This window comes from Mustelus asterias, chromosome 2, assembly GCF_964213995.1.
Source record: "Mustelus asterias chromosome 2, sMusAst1.hap1.1, whole genome shotgun sequence".
NCBI classification, from domain to species: Eukaryota; Metazoa; Chordata; class Chondrichthyes; order Carcharhiniformes; family Triakidae; genus Mustelus; species Mustelus asterias.
In genome coordinates, this window is record NC_135802.1 from 9,834,786 (window position 1) to 9,856,271 (window position 21,486).

Here is a 21,486-nt window from a genome sequence, read left to right on the forward strand (position 1 = left end):
CGAGAAAAAGGGGGGATTTTCCCCTCAGTATTTGAGCGCGGTTTGCAGCACTCACCGGACAGCTCGGCTTCTTCCTCCCGGCCGCGGGCCGCGGGCCAAAGGCGGTTATTTTTTGAATTTTCCCGACATAAACATGAACATAAATGGTTGACTGAAAAAAAATCTTATTTTTTTTGGGGGGGGGAGGGAAGGGGGGAAGAAGGGATACAAGAAAGTTGCAGATATATATATATATATATATTTTCTGCATTTTTTTAAAAAAAAGAAGTATTTTAAATTTTTTTGCCTGTGGCAGTTATATATATGTATTAAACAAAAATCAAATATATATATATATTTCTTCTTCTGGGGTGTGGGTTAAGAGGGGGGAAAGGAGAGCGTTGTTTTTTTGTTTTCGGTGCATTTTCTGAAGGAAGTCGCGGAGGGCCCGGCGGCCGAAAGCCAGAAGGGGTTTGGTTCGATGGACAGCACGTCCATTATAACGCAGGTCAGCAAAGAGGATGAGATTATTTCATCGTCCCAGGAAAAAGGTAAGCCACTGGACATCTTGCTCGTGTTTTATTCAACCATCATCTTCCCTACAGCAGGATGTGAAGGATTGTGGTTTTTTTTGGGGGGGGGGGGGGGGGGAGTGGGATTTGGACTGGAAGGGGGAAAGGGTTCCTGAGTTTGGGAAAGTGCACACCAGTCTTGTCTTGGGTCTGTCTACCCGAATTGTGGGTACTTGTTTTGTGTCTTTTTTTTTGGGGGGGGGGGGGGACTGAAATGGAGATGCTGATTTAATTTTTGCTCCAGGGTTCCTGAGTTTGGGAAAGTGCACACCAGTCTTGTCTTGGGTCTGTCTACCCGAATTGTGGGTACTTGTTTTGTGTCTTTTTTTTTGGGGGGGGGGGACTGAAATGGAGATGCTGATTTAATTTTTGCTCCAGGGTTCCTGAGTTTGGGAAAGTGCACACCAGTCTTGTCTTGGGTCTGTCTACCCGAATTGTGGGTACTTGTTTTGTGTCTTTTTTTGGGGGGGGGGGGGGACTGAAATGGAGATGCTGATTTAATTTTTGCTCCAAGCCCAAAATGTGACTTGTAAGGAAAATCTTCCTGGAGAAAGAGGTTCCTGCAGATCATTTCAGTTCTGGTTTCCCCTCCCTTCAAGCTTATTCAGATCTTTTTGAGAAAAAAATCTGGAGTAGTGGAGACTTGTGCTCTCTGCCCCTTCCCAAAATATTTTTTTCCTTTTGAGTGCAAAAGTACCTTTAGTTTTGTTTACGGTCAGGATTTGCCAATTAATGATGTTTTGAACCTGTGAGGCACCCTTTTACAACAAGAAAAACAAGTGCAATGTTTTGGTCTGAGTTCTTCTCCCACGCACTCTGGTTTGTCATCTTCCACAAAAGTTAAAAGAGAGAGAGAGAAAAAATAGCCCCAAAAAAAGTTAAAATAGAGATTGTGGAAATTGTGCTTCCTCTGACTCAGTGCAACCACTTGATGGGTTTGCACCTAAGGCAAGCAACAAAAATGTGCAATTGCTTCTGATTTAGAGGAGAGAGGCAGCATTTTAGATTTGGTGAAAAATATGTTGCAATTGTATTGAATCAATTTATACGATGATAACTCGTATGGTTCATATTAAGAACAAGATTCTGATGCATTTTTTTGGAGGGAATGGAACAGTGTAGATGAGGTTTGAGTATATTATGTCAGAATAAATGGTCATTTGCATAATTGTGCTTCAGAAGAAAAAATAATAGTTTTTAAAAGAGATACTTTATAGCAAGCATTTTAAAATCAGTGCTTTCTTGACCTGACACTCAGAAAACCCGAGTATCGTCTAAAGCATGAGGGAGAAAACAGTTTTGTTATGAGAAGAATCCTTGTAAAATAAATTTGTCTAAAGTACTTTGCCACTTTAAGTCTTTTTTTTTAACTTGTGAGTTTGAAGTTTTATGTTTTATTACTGTATATAACAATTTCCTTCTGCAGTAATTTCAGGAATTTCCATTCAGTATTCCCAAGAGAGAGGTTTTAATAAAATGCAGGGAATTTTAATTCCAGACAAGTACTTAAACATGTGTGGTCTGGAATTAGCTGCAATACTGTTTGTATTTCCACACTTGCACATCTCTTATATAACAAAATTTTCCCTTTAAAAATGATGTCGATGTGTGGTTAGAAATGTGCAGTTTGTGCAGTAGAATTTGATTAATACCTTCACTCATCAGGCTGACCATAACTCTCCTTGTGGCTTTGCCAATCTCAAAGTAACTGGTCAGTTTGGACTGTGTAGATATAATTTATCAAATCCTGCCTTGTGTATGTGCAGTCTTTCATGTTTTCACTGCTTAAAGTGAAACAACATAATTGACATCAAGATCCTACTAGTTTTATGAAGACATAGCAGGAAATGTGGGTGTATATATATAAAATATTTGTGCAAGTTTGTTTCTTTAACTCACTCCACTAGGCTGTGTTGCTGCCTTTTTTTTTTCAAAATCAGACTGTAGACTTTACTTTGCAGTGCCTTGCCAGTACCCATGTCATGGTATGCTTTCCATTTCTCTTTGCTGTGTAAGGTCTTGTGATAGGAAACTGGAGGTTAATGCTGCCGAGCTTCAGTTAACTTTCTAAATGGCTCCCTTTGTGCATACTTTTAGCTTAGTGCTGTTTTTCCTTAATTTGAAAAAGGAACATATCCTTTTGTAAAAGGTTAAATCCTTCTTGGATTACGAGGCTGACATGGTGTGTGCAGCACTGATATTTGGTGACATTTCACAACATGGCTGAGCCACCTTGGCACTCCTTCACCCTGTGTCAGCCCTGTTGTTTCTGATTTGTTTCAGAATGAGAATTCCATATGCAGTAACAATCCAGCAAATATTGGGCCGATAATTTTTAAGCAGTGTTTTGAATATTTCTGTGCATTTTTCGTGTAATTATAATTTCAGTGGTGAGCTATTCATATGAGTTTGTCAGAAAATAGTTAAACAGAAATGCACAATACCACTCACTGTGTGCTTTATTGTCAACTGTCACCATCGACACATTTACATGTGACCAGTTTTCTGAGGGCAATTTTACGATTGATTTTTTATCATGGTACTAAAGTCAACCAATCCAACTTGAAATGAGAACTTTGACTAATATTAAAAATGCCCAAATCTGTCAGTGCTATTACTTCACTAACTGTATTTGCTCAACATAGTGACACTCCCACAGTAACAAGAGATAGCATTGCTGTTAAAACAACTGGCCAGAAAAAAATTCCTGATCATTTGGCCGTAAGTTACATTATAGTTATCAAACCTTGCAACATGAAAGTCTCCTACATAAAAGGAGGTGTAATAAAATATATAAATTGGAATATTCCAAAGTATTAATGTCATCTTAGGGTTCAGATGAGCATTGTGACAGTGATTTAAGATTTGCAATCTGAATTTCTGAGCCGAGATTATTCATTTGTAACAATACTCAAGTTTTGGTGTTTTACACACTGATGGGCATGCTGAGGCTTTGTTGTAATCGTGTATTGATTATTATCTACATTAACCTGGGACTGGGAGCTAAGCATACCAGGTTGTAAGGTCTACAGGAAAGTTGGGAGAATGGTAGAGGAGGAAGAGTATTAGTGATTCAAGATGAAATTGTTTCAATAATAAGAGGATTAATGAGAGGTAAGCAGGCTATGTGGAGACTCTGTGGGTTGATATAAGAAATAGCAAATGATTTGAGATTGTAGTGGGAGTTGTGTACAGGCCCCTTAAGTAGAATACATTCAGTGTTAGATTGTATGAGTGCAGAGATCAGACAAATATGTGATAACGGCAGAATGTTTTTTATGGAGGATTTTAACTTTCATGTAGATTGCAATAAGCATACTAGCACATTTCCGAAAGGTAATGTATTTTGTGTGTCCAGGATAGTTTAAAGTGATATGTCTTGGAATCAATAATGGAGCTAGCCATATCAGATTTAGTAATGAGTAATGGACCAGATCTAGTTACTAGCCTAACGGTGCATGAATATTTATCAAATAGTGATCATAATACAATTGTGACCAATCTAGTGTTTGAATGGGAGAGAAAAATGAAACAGCTGCTTCTAGGTTTAGATAAGGATTATTCAATGAAATGAGACAGAGGTTGTCCACAGTAAACCTGGGAAATCTGTTGATGGATGTATCAAAATTAACACATTTTTACAATTGCATTAGGAAAAAGAGTGTGGTCTGGAACATTGCGGCCTCCTTGAACTCAACAGTGTTGTTGTCGTTGAAAATATGGACATGATAGACATGCTGAATAATTGCTTTGTATTGGTTTTTACATTAGAAGAAGAAGTCAGCATGCTGGACAAAGCAAGGAAAATTGGAGGGCCGAAGGGCCTGTTTCCTGTGCTGTACTGAAACTAATATTGGATAAGGGGTCACCAAAATTAACATAAGCAAAATAACTGTAATGAAGGCAGTGAGTGACATATCCTCAGGACCAGGTAGCTTTCATCCCAGGGCTTTTAAGGAAATATGTAACCTTCCAGAGTTCTCTTGATTTATGAACTGTTCCTTTTTAGATTGAAAAATTGTGCATCTCACACTGTGATTTAAGAAAGGCGAGAGGGAAATCATCAGGGAATCAGACCAGTTGGGAAATAACTGGAGTCTACAAATGAACAAAAAGCCTTAAATTTTCAACTGATTAGAAAGCCAGTATGCCTGACAGATCTGTTTGACTTTTTGTTAACAAAAGATGTTAAAGGATATGGAGTTGGGTCACGGATCAGCCATGATAAGTTTAAAGTTAAAGTTTATTTATTAACACTGCAACGAAGTTAGTGTGAAATTCCCCTAGTTGCCACACTTTGGCGCCTGTTTGGGTCAATGCACCTAACCAGCACGTCTTTCAGATTGTGGGAGGAAACCGGAGCACCCGGAGGAAACCCACGCAGACACGGAGAGAACGTGCAAACTCCACACAGACAGTGACCCAAGCCAGGAATCGAACCTGGGTCTCTAGCGTTGTGAGGCAGCAGTGTTAACCACTGTGCCTCCGTGCCGTGGTGGGCAAAACACACTCGAGGGGCTAAATGGCCTAGTCCTGTTCCAGTATTCCTATAACTTGTAGTTAGTCAATGACAAACTATTAATACTCTTGTATGAAGGCTTATTTCATCCAAGATCTAGAACATGTTTTCAGTTTGGCATGCGTATTACATCAACCGAATTCTTCACTTGGAATTTTGCTCTGTAAACTTTGAGTGAAATTTTATGGCATTTTCAATTTATGAACATATACAGAGACTGAATTTGCCTTGTGTGTATAAACATGTTAGCTGAATAGACTTGTTAGCTGTATAAAATTGAGGTTGGGAAAGGTCTGTGTCTGCTTTCTAGAAAGGTGACTTTTGTCTTCAATCCTACATTACGGGTTGAATGGCCTACTTCTGCTTCTATTTAATATGTTCGTGAAATTCCAGAAATTCCTTTGAAGCTGTTAACAACTCCCTCCTGTGGATCGTTGAACCTGGAGATGGCCGTAGCTTTTCAAATGCATTGTTTTATATCTCTCTGGAATTTTCTGCAGAGTTCATGAATTTTAAAGGCTAATGGTATGTTTTAAGCTTCAAATATGCTGGAATCCAGAAGCAGACTGAAGCATGAAAAAGGGGGGATGGGCTAGCCTTGGTGAAATGGAACTGCAGGTCGAGTGTTTTGATTTAGCTGGATTATCTGTTGTTGGGACAGAATGTGGTTTTTAGGGATTGGCTATTTACTGCTGCATCTGAGCTTGTGCTATTCTGAATGTGTCATTGTTTAATTTCTGTAAATAAATTAAAATTCATCACCTTGATTAGCTTGGGTCTGCTGGAGTGGGTTGGAGAGAAGAGAAGTGCATTAAGCACCAGTGATGTAGGATTGTACTCCCAAAGGAGTAGAAAGGCACAGGACTGCAGGCTTTGCTTTGCACAGGATGTCAGGTTCACTTGTGGGCAGTGTGGTGATACAGTTGCAAAAGGAAACAGTTCCATAAAGTACCCTGAATTTACATTATATATGTAGTAGCAAGATGTGAGAGGCAGTTGCCTTGTGACACCTTTCGACGTTCTAACTTGTTTAAAAGTGAATGAAAATAACTTGTGTACAGTATGCTCATATAAAAGGCTGGTAGTAACTCAGTTTTCAAATAAAAACAATATCGTGGAGGGAATGTTGCGATATTAGCATGAAATCTCCAAGTTGTTTATTAGCTCAGATTGACTGTTGTTGCAGCTGTTCCGGTGTATTTAACTGGCCTGTGGGTGTTTCAGCTGAATTGGTACCCCAATCCAACATCAACCAAATAAAAGGCTGATAAATAAAGGATACCCATTTATGTAAAGTGAATCTGAAGGATGCAAGAATTTTGGGACTCTGAATATTTGTGTAAGCGTGGTTAAAGTTTTGATCTTAGTTTATGATGTCTTAGTGTCAATGATGGCCTCGTGGTAGCATTCTCACCTTTTGAGAGGAAGTTTTTGGGTTCAAAATTCACTTCTAGACTTGAGCACAAAAATCAAGGCTGAAACTTCAGAATGGTACTGAGCTAGTGCTATTCTGTCTTTTGAATGAGATGTTAAGAGTTAGGCCGCACTTGGAATATAGTGTTCAATTCTGGTCACCACGCTACCAGAAGAATGTGGAGGCTTTGGAGAGGGTACAGAAAAGATTTACCAGGATGTTGCCTGGTATGGAGGACATTAGCTATGAGGTGAGGTTGGAGAAACTTGGTTTGTTCTCACTGGAACGACGGAGGTTGAGGGACGACCTGATAGAAGACTACAAGATTATGAGAGGCATGGACAGAGTGGATAGTCAGAAGCTTTTTCCCAGGGTGGAAGAGTCAATTACTAGGGGGCACAGGTTTAAGGTGCGAGGGGCAAGGTTTAAAGGAGATGTACGAGGCAGATTTTTTATACAGAGGGTGGTGGGTGCCTGGAACTCGCTGCCGGGGGAGGTAGTGGAAGCTGATACGGTAGTGACTTTTAAGGGACGTCTTGACAAATGCATGAATAGGATGGGAATAGAGGGATATGGTCCCGGAAGCGTAGGGGGTTTTAGTTAAGTCAGGCAGCATGGTCGGTGTAGGCTTGGAGTGCTGAAGGGCCTGTTCCTGTGCTGTAATTTGTTCTTAAGTTGAAGCATGGCCTGCCCTCAGGTGAACGCAAAAGATACCATGGCACTATTTCTAAGAAGAGTAGGGAATTATCCCTTGTGTCCTGGCCAATATTTATCCCTCAATCAACATCACAAAATATTAACAGATGATCTAGTCATGTTGCTGATTATGGAAGCTTGCTGTGCACAAATTGGCTACCACCTTTCCTGCATTTCAACAGTGATTACACTTCAAAAGTAATTCATTGACTGTAACATAATTTAGGATGTTCTGAGACTGTGACACATGCTACATAAACATAATTCTTATTTTTTTTGTTAACTAGCAAAATGCATGTCAAGTAAAGAGTATCAAGGGATGTGGATCGAAAGCAGGCAACTCGGATCTGTTTCACGCTAGCCTATCAAACTTTGAAGGGCTGAATGTCCCACTTCTATCTAAAATGTGTCCATTTTTAATGCTGAAATATTGTCAGGTTCTCTAGTGGTATGTAAGAATCTATCTGAATTATTCACTTTCTGTTTCTGTGATATTCCTTAATCCAAACCCATGCACCTTAAATCTAACTCATGAGTAACAAGGTGTAACAGAGGCAGATCTGAGTGAAAAACGTGGGTTGTTGGTTACTTGTAGCCACAGTATTCTGTTTAGCTGCAATTTTTGAATTGCCAATTGGGAACAAAGTTACAGTTTATTTCAGCAGAAGGTCTTGTGTTTTGCAATTGAGTGAGGGTGGAATTGATGTCAACAATATGTCAAGCTTGATGAGGTCTTTTCTTGTTATCCCATATGTTCTTTTGTCACAAAGATAACAAGAACTTATCTTGTACACTTTTTCTCCTCATTATGTTTAGAGTAAAATGCTTGTTTAAAGCAACAGTGATGCAGTGTGTGGGAATACCAATCCCCCTACTTGTTGAGTTGGTGCCCCCAGCTATGCCACTTGGGACCAGTAAAGGCACTGAGCAGAAGCTGTGGTTCTTGACAAGCGCTGGCCTCGAGTTCATCATCCTCTGCATTCGCTGACCTAAATTCTAAATCAGTGGTTCCCAAAGGGTGCGGTGCGCCACACTGGTGTGGCAAGAGAGGATGGCAAGTGTGGCGGGAAGATTCAAGGACAATCAAAGAAACATTTAAACATGGATTAGATATTTTTCCAAAGTGATTGTTTTATACTTTCTGGATGTCCCATGATCATATTATAAAGTAGTTGTGTTCTATGTTATGAATCAAGCACTGCTAGGAGTTGTTTTTTTTAATGTATTAATATATATATAAATAAAAAATTTGGTGTGGCGCGAGCAAATTTTTATTCCGAGAGTGCGGCCCAGTGAAAAAAGTTTGGGAACCACTGTTCTAAATTGACAAATGGCTCAAGATTACAATTCTTATCTTTGTTTTCAAATTTCCCCATGGCCTCACCCCTTCCTATTTTCATAATCCTTGCCAGTCTAATAACCCTCTGCAAACTCTGGATTGCTCCAACTCTGGCCTCTTGACCAATCACCACCATTGATGGCTATATTTTCACCTGTCCAAAAACGACTCCATTCACTTAGTATCGGTTTTTGCCTGATTTTCCTGTGAAGCACGATTTCAATAGGTTTTTCAATAAGTTCCCACAAAATTTAATTTAGACAATACCAACTTTCTCCAGACAATGTCTTTCAACTTAGTTATGATGGAACACATTAAAGTTGTATAATATATTTATTTGGAGACAACGGACTGGGAAGGCGACCGAGTACACTTGAAACTAAAAGATAATTAAATCTGAGTATTTTAGTCTTCAGATCTGGAAAACTGTTTGCAGGGCTAATATTGTTAACTTGTTTTACAGATGCACCCTAAATATTTTAATTAAGTTTTTTTCGCCAAAAAACAAACTTCAAAGGCAGTGGAAATGAAGATTGATTGTGCACAGATTTTAATATGTAATCTTAAACAATAGTAAACATGTATTCCTCTGTGCTCAAGAAACAAATTTAGTTGAAGAATAAATCACACTGAATGTACTGCTTTGGAATAGTGAATAGAGTTTCTCTGGAAGATGTTACCCCTCCAACTCTTTCTATACCCTGAGGGCCAGTCATGCCAAAGAATATTCACTGACAGGAAAAAAAGGAGCAAGTGATGCCATTTAAGAATTTAGCCAGTGGCCTCTTCAGTACGTCGGGTTTATAGAAACTGCAGGATTTTGGCGTATATACAGGGGCAGCTCTTTCCGATTCCTTAATTGTTATAATAATCACACCACTAATTATTTGTTGCTTTGCAAAGTCATAGAAACATGCATTTTGTTGTAGTCTGGTTTATTTTATTGGGAGCTACTTTCACCAAAATTGATTTGATCTTATATGTTGTACATGAGAAGGGAGATTGATTTGGTTTCGTTGTTCATAACTTGATTTGCTATTTTTATAATGCGGCAGTCCACCTTTTGATAGAGTTAATTACAAATCTGGAAGCATAGGTCATCTTTGAATACAGGAAGAATAAATTGAGTTGATGCTGCTATGTGATGTGCTCTGACAAATATCATTCCTTGTATCAACGTTTTAATCCTTGAAGACTCAGGATGTGTTTTAAGTAGCTGTTCCATATAATGATGTACTCCATTCTTGCATCTTTTCAATTATAGAGCCTCTGTGTGTACAGTAAAGTATTTTTCAGCCCAAGTTCAAATCATCTTGTCTTGATGCTGTTTGAAGGCAGTGTGGTTAAGCACACTAACTTACCTAGCGACCTTTCTGATCGCAACCTCAGTATTGCCATCTTGTTCCTAGCCAAAGTTTAATGAGATCAATATTATTTTGCAAATCGTTTGGAGAGAATAGCTCCATTGTGTGTCAGCATTTCAAAAATATGAAGTACATGGGGACAGGTAACAGTTTGGCCTCACACCTGAGATCTGGCTGTACAGTATGGACAAGTCTCCAAACGGACTCCAACCACCCTTCGGACATGAATTATCGCTGTGCTTGAGAGGGGTTCTCAGGCCTGGAAGGTGGTTGTTTGATTTTGGAGTACATGAAGGGAGTCAAAAAGGCAAACGCAAATGCTTTTGTTTACAATATGTAGCCAATCTCCTGAGGCTTTGCACACAGCTGGTTCAGAACTTGATGTGGTGATGTCCAGCTGATGGATTCGCCTGTTATTTAACGTTACCTGCTTTGGGGAGCTGGCCTAAATAGGCCTTGAGGCCAGCTTGGGGCTAATTATTGTTGTTCAAAGTTTCTGCAGATGATAGGCTTTTGAAGAACATGCTTACATGTTTTATATGAAAAGGTAGAGGGAGTGAAATTATTATATATGGCAGTAGTGTGAAATGGTTGATAGCAAATCACCAATCACTGCCCTGATTTCTGGCGTGAACTTAGGATGCCTCCTACACCTAGATGACTGTATGACTGATCTTTCTCTTCTGTTGACTTTTGGTGTTTTTAAAATTGTAGGCTTACTTTAACACTGCAGTGAAGTTACAGTGAAAATCATCATGGTATAAACCATAAAGAGGAAGGGAGTCCCATTGTATTGCCTGCTCCTTAAAGCAGTATTCTTCTTCACTTACTCAATGTTACATTCTATTATTTGTTACTGATCCACGTCAGATCAGCCATGATCTTATTGAATGGCGGGGCAGGCTCGAGGGACTAGATGGCCTACTCCTGCTCCTATTTCTTATGTTATGAAAGAAAGGAACATGAGAACAAATCGCAATTCTGTGGTGCATCTCATGCTTTCTGTTGTACATTTGCACAGCAAGATAGCCCAAAGGTGCTTAACATTAGGAGGACAAGACAAATTGTGGGGAAATGACAAGGGACGGGAGACAAAAAGACAGGTGAAAGGATGGATTTTGAAGGCAGGGAAGTTTTAAGCAGTAACAAGTGGAGAGGTTGAAGGAACGAAGCAGGAAGCGGGCAGGAATGTAATGGCTGAAGAACTGGACACCAGTGTCAGAGAATGTAGCGAATCTGGGACAGGGAAAAGTCCAGTGTTGGCGGAGCAAAGAGTACATGGAAAGTTCACTAAGGTAGGTTGAGATCTTAAAGCAAAGCTGAGAATTTGAAAGTTAGCTTGCAGAGGCACTGGGAGTCGATGATACTTGGAAGGAATGGTGATGATGGGTTTGTGTGACTGCTGTGCATGCAAGAACACATCCTGTTGTGTTCTGATTTCTGTGATTTAAAGTTTGGGGATGGTTCAGGTGGGGAGAGTAGCTGGGGGAATTTTAAGAAACCCAACCTCAAGGTAGTGAAAGCTTGTATTAGAATTTTGTGATGATGGGGGGCAGGGGAGTTGGGGTGTGGGAGGCTCCTCATGCAGACTGCTGAAATAATGCACAGTGGAAGAAAGCTGATTGGATGTTAAGCAATGCACATGATTTCTTGTGAGTAGATGTTTTTCCAAATTTTTTACAATTGATATCAGTTGCATTCCTGCGCACAGTCAGTGAATCATTGTTGGAAGAACCTACAGTCACGGAATAAGTTGAAATCTCATTTGATTGATTTCCACAAAATTTGATCGTGACCCTGCTAATAATGTGCATAAAGTTGCTCTTCCTCATCATCGGTGCATCAGGTTATGATAAATAAGTCAAACCCTGTTTTAATAGTTTAGGATTTTACAAGTGTTTTCAGAATTGCAAATTGCGACTGTTGCTCATTTCCCATTAGAATAGTTTCATTTAGCTTGGCAGGTCATGGCCAAGTGTTTTTTTTCACTGTTGTTTTCACGATTATTCTCTTGAAGCCTTTAGCCTTCCGTTTACATAGAATGAAGAATATTCATTGTTTTGATAGAGTGAGAATGCACCAAAAGCAGATGTTCACAAATTGGGTAATGAAGTGTATCTCCTGATGTTGCTCTCTGTCCTGTGAGGGAAAGTCCCTGGGCTATTGTAGCCAGGTTGAGGAAACCTCAGCAGCTAATTTACACGGATTTGATTGAAGTCTGCAGAGCACATGGTGTACCATCACTAAGCACTGTTGTCCTAATCTGATAGCTCTGGCCCATGAACTTTTTGGCGCAGCAATGGTTAAAGCTGGCCTGCTCACTTAAATTCCACATTCCAACTCTCTAATACTTTGTTAACCTCCTCTTTGTATGTGGATTTGAATAAAAGAGCCTGTTAAGTTTCCCGCTAGGTATGCCTAATTCTTGTGGCTGTTGAGCTGCTCAGAGGCACAGATCACTCTCTTGTTCTCTTGGTTTTTATCTTGCCCCACCCAGTATCCACAATGCTCCTTGAAATTGTTTTAAATCTTGAGGTCTTATGCACTCTTCAGTCTCTGGGGTTGATTTGCTGTCCAGCAAATGTTGAAATTTTGCTGAATGCAAGCATGGCAGTCTCAAAAGGGCCAGTGTTCTGTTGCATCTTCCAGTCTCTTCACCCCGCCACCCCCAATATAAGTTGACAGCACTTTCTTATGCATATGTGCAATCGATTTATATACCCATTGGACTTGCTCTTGCTCTTCCTTTGGATAATTACGGCCTAATGATGTGATCTGTGCTATTAGCTGGGGAGACAGTGGCATAATGGTAATGTCACTGGAGGAGTAATCCTGAGGCTGATATTCAGAGGACAGTGGTTCAAATCCCACCATTGAAGCTGGTGAAATTTAAATTCAATTAATAAATCTGGAATTATAAAGCTAGCCTCAGTAATAGTGACCATGAAACCATTGTCGATTGTCGTTAAAAATGCATCCGGCCCTTTAGGGAAGAAAATTTGCCATCCTTACCTATTCTGGCCTATATGTCACTGCAGCCTCTGTGGTTGACTCTTAACAGCCTTCTGAAATGTGTGGCAAGCCACTTGGCTTAAGGGCAATTAGGGTGGACAACAAATGATGGCCTTGCCAGCGATGCCTCCGTCCTGTGAAAGAAGACATTTTAAACAATTTGATTTATTCCTCATTATACTCGCTAATAAAATTACAAAAATACTGAATAATGAAGGGGCAAAAGAGGGGGGGGGAGGGTGGCGGGAAGGAGAATAAATACAACAATATTTAAATAAACTAATTGGGCTAAAGGCCAATAAGGGCCCGGTGGATTGCATCCTAGGACACTAAGATAAGACCATAAGATATAGGAGCAGAATTAGGCCATTCAGCCCATTGAGTCTGCTCTGCTAATCGATCGTGGCCGATGTGTTTCTCAACCACGTTCTCCTCTTTTTCCCCTGTAACCTTTGATCCCCTTGCCAATCAAGAACCTATCTATCACTGTCTTAAATATATTCAGTAATCTGGCCTCCACAGCCTTCTGTGACAATGAATTCTACAAATTGGCCACCCTCAGGCTGAAGAAATTCCTCCTCATCTCGGTTCTAAAGGGTCCTCCCATTTAAGACAGAAATGAGGAGGAATTTCTTCTCTTAGGGTAGTGAAAAGGGCTGTAGAGGCTGGGTCATTAGGTATGTTGGGATAGACAAATTTTTAATTAGTAAAGGGATCAAGGGTTATGGGGATAAGGCAGGAATGTGAGTTGAGGATTATCAGATCAGTCATGATCGGATTGAATGGCGGAGGAGGCTTGATAGACCAGTTGGCCTACTTCTGTTCCTATGTCTTGTGGTCTTTTTAAAAATACCTGCGCCTGCACCTGAAGTGCTGTAAGCTCCAAGGCTTCAGACCAGGTGTTGGAAAGTGGGATTAAAATGCGTGACTAGTTGCTTTTTTTCTGGCTGACATCGCCATTTTGGGTTGAATGGCCACTTTCTGTGTCATTAAAAACTTTTATATGATTCTAAAGATAGCTATCTTTATTTTAATTGAACTTGGCAAGTAGTTTGCAAGATTCTATTTTCTTTAAAAAAGTAACTGACCCCAGGAAATGCATCCTAGATATTTTATAACGTTTTGAGATTACAAGATCTTTAGTTGAAAGTGCAGGCATGTTTTTTAAAAAAAAATCATAAATAGCGCCATTCTGTTGATGCCTTGGCTCTGAGGTAATTTTCTACAGTGCCAGGACCAACTAGGAACATGGGATTTAGGAGCAGGAGTAGACTATTCAGCCCTGTGGTCCTGCTATACCATCCAATAAAATTATGGCTGATCTAATTGTGTCTCAACTTTACAACAAAATGAGCAAATGGAGGTCTGGCTACTCTGTGGCTGTATTTAAAAAGGAGGAAAGTAGTGTCTCAGACTGAAGTCACAGTCTACCTCCTTAATGCAATCCATGTTAGCACGCATTTAAGTTGAGCATCAGCTGAAAGAACACTCGGTCAGCACAGCAGTAAGTTTAAAAACACTTGGAAGCTAGACACTATATGAAAGATTCTAACCAGTGGTTTATTTTACATGTACTAAGGTTAAAAAGCATTTTACTGTACACTGAACTCAATCAGTGAGTGAAATAGTCATCGCTCCCTGGACAACAAACTAATACCTTCATTGTACCTCGCTCACCCTGTTGTTTATAAAGTCTTAATATGTTGATAATGTCTCCTGCCTTCTAATGTAAGGACTGAAGCACCAGCTGTTTATATAAATTGAATTGTTTATTAATGAGGTTTAAAAGTACTTTTTCATTCCTCTGTTTTCCCCAGTGCTGGAAAATATTTATCTCTTGGCCAACATTATTATAGCACATTATATGGTCATTACCGCAATGCTGTTTGTGGGAGCTTGCTGTGTGCAAATTGGCTGCCGTGTTTCTTCCATTACAGCAGTGACTGCACTTCAAATATAATCAGTTGCGTAGTACTTTGGGACGCCCTACGGTCACAAAAGACAACATTTGACTGCGAGTTTCCCATACCTCAACTATTCTCCAGCTATAAACGTCAGAAGAAAGCCTGCCTTTGGCAGTGCTGCTTTTGGGCTGAATGCTAAGAAATGCCTGAGGGTGTGACATTCCAATAAAAACAGCCTTGCAATAAAGGCTGACATTTCATTGGCTTTTTAAAATTACTTTTTGTATCTGTAGTAATTTGTGTACATGAAAAGCTAAAATCCTGTGTTCCTCCACGGATCCTAGTTACTCACCATTAAGAAAATATTCCGGTGTATCTTTTGCAAATCTGCCGTAGCTTTACTATCTTTCAGCCTTTCTATCCATTCATAATATTCTGCTCCCAACCACAGACTTTACTGTTATCTGCTAAATCTGATACACAGCTATATTCCTCTATCCAGGTTGTTACCATTTGGAGTATAATTATCCCTATTTTGACTGCTACCTTCCAGTCAGTTACCAGCCCATGCTAAGGATACTTCCAATTCCAGGTATGCCTTAAATCTCATGTGCAAGTGTAATAAATGACTTTTAGAAGTTGATATCCATAGACGCACTCTTCTACATCATGCTCGTGATCCATTCACAAAATTTAACAAGTGAAGTGGATGCTCTGAGTCCTTGCCTCTATCATGCTGTGTTAACAGTTCATTATAGGACTCTTAGGGGGGAGGGAGATAAACCACAAGTTATTGTACATGTGGGGACACACGACATAGGGAGGATAGGGGAAGGGGATATTAGGCAGGGATTTATGGAGTTGGGGTGGAAACTAAAGGCCAAGACTGACAGAGTGGTTATCTCTGGACTCTTGCCTGTACCACGGGATAGTTTAGAGAGGAATAGGGAGAGGGAAGGTTTGAATTCATGGCTGAGGGGATGGTGCAGGAGGGAGGGGTTCAGGTACTTAAGCAATTGGGGCTCGTACTGGGGAAGGTGTGACCTCTATGAGAAGGATGGTCTACACCTTAATCAGAAGGGGACCAATATCCTGGGGGGTAAATTTGCTAAGGCCATGCAGGGAGGTTTAAACTGATTCGGGGGGGGGGAGGGATCCTGAGTAGTGGGGCTGAAAGTGAGGGATGCATGGATGGGGACTGCAATGCACGGCATTGCAGAGGTGGGGTGGAGCAGGGTTTGAAATGTGTATACTTCAATGCCAGGAGTATTCGCAATAAAGTGGGTGAACTTGCAGCGTGGATCAGTACCTGGGACTTCGATGTTGTGGCTATTTCAGAGACATGGATAGAGCAGGGGCAGGAATGGATGCTGCAGGTCCCGGGGTTCAAATGTTTTAGTCGAAGTAGGGAAGGAGGTAGAAGAGGGGGAGGGGTAGCATTATTGGTCAGAGATTGTATCACAGTGTCAGAGAGGAGGTTTGATGAGGACTTATCTGTTGAGGTAGTATGGGCGGAGATTAGAAATAGGAGAGGAGAGGTCACCCTGTTGGGAGTCTTTTATAGACCTCCTAAAAGTTCTAGAGAGGTTGAGGAAAGGATTGCGGAGTCAATCCTGCTTAGGAGTGAAAGTAATAGGGCAATTGTTATGGGGGATTTTAACTTGACTAATATTGACTGGAATTGTTATAGCTCTAGCTCGTTAGAGGGGTCAGTTTTTGTTCAAAGCGTGCAGGAAGGTTTTTTGACTCAGTATGTAGACAGGCCAACTAGAGGTGAGGCTATATTGGATCTGGTGCTGGGAAATGAGCCAGACCAGGTGCTAGACTTGGAAGTTGGTGTGCATTTTGGTGATAGTGACCACAATTCGGTTACGTTCACCTTAGTGATGGAAAGGGATAGGCATGAACCTCGGGCCAGTGGTTTTAGCTGGGGGAAGGGTAATTATGAGGCTATTAGGAGAGAATTAGGAAACATAGGTTGGACTAGGAGATTACAGGGACTGGGAACGTCCGACATGTGGAGTTTTTTCAAGGAGCAGCTACTGCGAGTCTGTGATAGGTATGTCCCTGTCAGGCAAGGAGGAATTGGTAGGGCTAGGGAACCGTGGTGCACCAAAAAAGTTTCTTTGTTGGTTAAAAAGAAAAAGGAGGCTTATGTTCGGATGAGACGTGAGCACTCGGGTAGTGCACTAGAAAGCTTTAGATTGGCTAAGAGGGAGTTGAAGAGCGAGCTTAGAAGGGCTAAAAGGGGACATGAGAAGACTTTGGCGGATAGGGTTAAAGAGAATCCTAAGGCGTTCTATAGGTATGTCAAGAACAGAAGGTTGGTTAGGGCAAGTTTAGGGCCAGTTATAGATGGCAGAGGGAAGTTATGTGTGGAACCGGAGGAGATTGGTGAAGCATTGAACCAATATTTCTCTTCGGTGTTCACGCAAGGGGACATGAATATAGCTGAGGAGGACACTGGGTTGCAAGGGAGTAGAATAGACAGTATTACAGTTGATAAGGAGGATGTGCAGGATATTCTGGAGGGTCTGAAAATAGATAAATCCCCTGGTCCGGATGGGATTTATCCAAGGATTCTCTGGGAGGCAAGAGAAGTGATTGCAGAGCCTCTGGCTCTGATCTTCAGGTCGTCGTTGGCCTCTGGTATAGTACCAGAAGATTGGAGGTTAGCGAATGTTGTCCCATTGTTTAAGAAGGGGAACAGAGACTTCCCCGGGAATTATAGACCGGTGAGTCTCACTTCTGTTGTCGGCAAGATGTTGGAAAAAATTATAAGGGATAGGATTTATAGTTATTTGGAGAGTAATGAATTGATAGGTGATAGTCAGCATGGTTTTGTGGCAGGTAGGTCGTGCCTTACTAACCTTATTGAGTTTTTTGAGAAAGTGACCAAGGAGGTGGATGGGGGCAAGGCAGTGGACGTGGTATATATGGATTTTAGTAAGGCGTTTGATAAGGTTCACCATGGTAGGCTTCTGCAGAAAATGCAGATGTATGGGATTGGGGGTGATCTAGGAAATTGGATCAGGAATTGGCTAGCGGATAGGAAACAGAGGGTGGTGGTTGATAGTAAATATTCATCATGGAGTGCGGTTACAAGTGGTGTACCTCAGGGATCTGTTTTGGGGCCACTGCTGTTTGTAATATTTATTAATGATCTGGATGAGGGTATAGTTGGGTGGATTAGCAAATTTGCTGATGACACCAAAGTCGGTGGTGTGGTAGACAGTGAGGAAGGGTGTCGTAGTTTGCAGGAAGACTTAGACAGGTTGCAAAGTTGGGCCGAGAGGTGGCGGATGGAGTTTAATGCGGAGAAGTGTGAGGTAATTCACTTTGGTAGGAATAACAGATGTGTTGAGTATAGGGCTAACGGGAGGACTTTGAATAGTGTGGAGGAGCAGAGGGATCTAGGTGTATGTGTGCATAGATCCCTGAAAGTTGGGAATCAAGTAGATAAGGTTGTTAAGAAGGCATATGGTGTCTTGGCGTTTATTGGTAGGGGGATTGAATTTAGGAGTCGTAGCGTTATGTTGCAACTGTACACAACTCTGGTGCGGCCGCACTTGGAGTACTGTGTGCAGTTCTGGTCCCCACATTACAGGAAGGATGTGGAGGCTTTGGAGAGGGTGCAGAGGAGGTTTACCAGGATGTTGCCTGGTATGGAGGGGAGATCCTATGAGGAGAGGCTGAGGGATTTGGGATTGTTTTCGCTGGAAAGGCGGCGGCTAAGAGGGGATCTTATTGAAACATATAAGATGATTAGAGGTTTAGATAGGGTGGATAGTGATAGCCTTTTTCCTCTGATGGAGAAATCCAGCACGAGGGGGCATGGCTTTAAATTGAGGGGGGGTAGTTATAGAACCGATGTCAGGGGTAGGTTCTTTACCCAGAGGGTGGTGAGGGATTGGAATGCCCTGCCAGCATCAGTTGTAAATGCGCCTAGTTTGGGGGCGTTTAAGAGATCCGTAGATAGGTTCATGGACGAAAAGAAATTGGTTTAGGTTGGAGGGTCACAGTTTTTTTTTTTAACTGGTCGGTGCAACATCGTGGGCCGAAGGGCCTGTTCTGCGCTGTAATGTTCTATGTTCTATGTTCTATTATTACAATTTTGAGACTTTCTTCAGACTTTTCCTGCTTGGTTGAAACTTGGTAAACTATTAAGTTTACCATGGCGCGGTGGCACAATTGCTGCCTCGCAATGCCAGGGACCAGAGTTTGATGTACATTCCTGCTTCCTCCCTTCCTTAAATATTAGAGTGGCATTTAGAGTTTTCCAATCTAAAGGTTCTATTGCTGAATTTGAAGTGCTTTGAAAATTATGACAAAAGCATCTGCAATTTTCTCTCTTCTGGAACCTGTGAGGTCTTAGACACTTTCTGTCTTATGCCCCATTATTTATATATTAATTTTACATTTTTAAAATTTGTATAGTGAAGATGAGGAATTTGATGGATTTGCTTCATTTTAGGTTTCTTTGTTTGGCTGATATTTTGTCTTTCCTCCACTGTGAAATGGATAAAACATATTAATTTCACAAACCTTCAGTTTCTTTGTTATCCATTGTAATCATGCCTGCATTTGCCTCTAATGGATCCACATTCCATTTTATCATTCTTTTCAATATATTTATGAAAAATTTTGGCATTAGCTTTAAAAGTTAAAAAATATTCCTATCAACATCTTGCAGCTACCATTGTCCAGAAACTGAATTGCACCAGCCAAATAAATACTGTAGCTACAAGAGCAGGTCAGAGGCTGGGAATCCTGCACATTTTGAGTAACTCATCTCCAGACACTCCAAAGCTTGTCCACCATCTACAAGGCACAAATTACCTGTGATGGAATACTCTTCACCTGCTTGGATGAGTGGAACTTCAATAACACTGAGAAACCTTGACATCATCTAGGACAAATCAGCCTGCTTGGTCAGCATGCCGTCTGCCACCTTAAACCTCTACTGTTGCCACTGTGGTGGGGGAAGTATACATTCTGTGCAACTTGAACTCGCCACACTTCTTTTGACCTTCCAACCCACAACCTGTACCACCTAGAATGACAAGGGCAGCAGACGAATAGGAACACCGCTGCATACAAGTTTCCTTCCAAGCCATACACGATCCTGACTTGGAAATTTACTGCCATTCCTTCACCGTCACTGGGTCAAAATGCTGGAACTTCCTTTCTAACAAATTATTGTGCTAACAAACTGCACCAATGCGTTTTGGTTTTGTAATCAATTTTTGACATGATTCTTCAGATTCTCAATCCGTCAAGTGTACAGGCCTGCTCGCACATGCTCTTTGCTAAAATAGGCAAAGCTGCGCAGCAGCTTGCTTGAATTGAATTTTATTCCAATGCATAGTAAGAAGTTTCACAACACCAGGTTAAAGTCCCAACAGGTTTATTTGGTAGCACGAGCTTTCGGAGCACTGCTCCTTCCTCAGGTGATGGAAGGAGCCTGATGAAGGGGCAGCGCTCCGAAAGCTCGTGCTACCAAATAAACCTGTTGGGACTTTAACCTGGTGTTGTGAAACTTCTTACTGTGCCCACCCCTCAGTCCAACGCCGGCATCTCCACATTATGGTTCCAATGCATGCAAATATATGTGTTACAGACTTCTAGCTTACATTTCAGTCTTTATGTTTGAGCCCAAGTCAGAGCTGCAGACAAAAAAGTGAACAAGTCATTGTTTGTAATTCAAACAAAATGAGTTTGAATTAGTGAGGTTAATGATTAGTAATGCTTTGCGATAAAGTTGGTAAGAGTGCTGAATTTTCTCTGATCACAGTGGTGTTTCCAGTATTAGCTTCTGAATACAAGTACAGAATGAAAAGAAGTTACGTTAGTGAGCAACCAATAATTTTGCTGTAATTGCTGTTGGTTTAATACTGCCAAATTCTGCTTCCAGTTGCACAGATTGTAATACCTACCATGAATGCTTCTGTTGCTTTAGGAATACACAGTATAGACCAAAAATGTTTGATTGCAGGAAATGGCACCTGATAAAGTTACAAAGATTGTGTCGCAGTTGTTATTTCTACTGTGAGGACGTCATGCATAACTCGCCAACTACATCAAGCTCGTGGAGCAGAAATAGAATAAGCATACTTCCCTAACCTTGCATATTAAAATATATGGAATAACATAGCTGTTATCGCAACAACTTAGCTGTGATTGCAAGGAAGCATTCTGGTCTCAGTTCTCAGGTGGCGACGACAGAGGGCACTTTGCTCCTGCATTTTAGTAAACTATCTGAAAGTTGCAGTGAGATAAAAGCAGTTATAATCACCTTGTCCACTGACTCTGTGTCATTATGGTGGTCAAAGAAAGTGCTAGAAGGCTTCACTTCAATATCAACTTGAAGTCCTGGGAGAAGCTCACTGAGGATCGCTGCACCTGGCCAACCAAATAAAAAAAACAGGGTAACTCCTTCAAAAACAAACATATTATTAGAGGCAGAGAGAAATCACAAGGAGAGGAAATCCAGTGTCAACAACATATCTAAAATTTAGTCATTTGAAGCATTCTGTCCTGTTTACAGCAGAATTTTCCAGGTACAGATTGGCCTTAATAGTGACCTACGTATCCATCAGAACCTTATCGAGCACTGCAGGTGTTGAACCTAGTCATCTTCACCTTGAAGAATGAACAAGTGAGAGATTATGTACAATTGCTGAAAAA

General features: G+C 40.9%; 1 protein-coding gene across 2 annotated transcripts in view; it reads left to right on the forward strand.

The window, feature by feature from the left end:
- Positions 1-307: 307 nt before the first annotated feature.
- ctdspla (CTD (carboxy-terminal domain, RNA polymerase II, polypeptide A) small phosphatase-like a) overlaps positions 308-21,486 on the forward strand; it is a 193,366-nt gene continuing 172,187 nt past the window's right edge. The window contains exon 1 of one of the 2 annotated variants that reach the window (XM_078231279.1): positions 308-530. In XM_078231279.1, coding sequence (XP_078087405.1) covers positions 461-530 — 70 coding nt within the window. In that variant the 5' untranslated portion in view covers positions 308-460. The remainder of the gene's footprint in view (positions 531-21,486) is intronic. The other variant, XM_078231270.1, reaches the window with a different exon arrangement.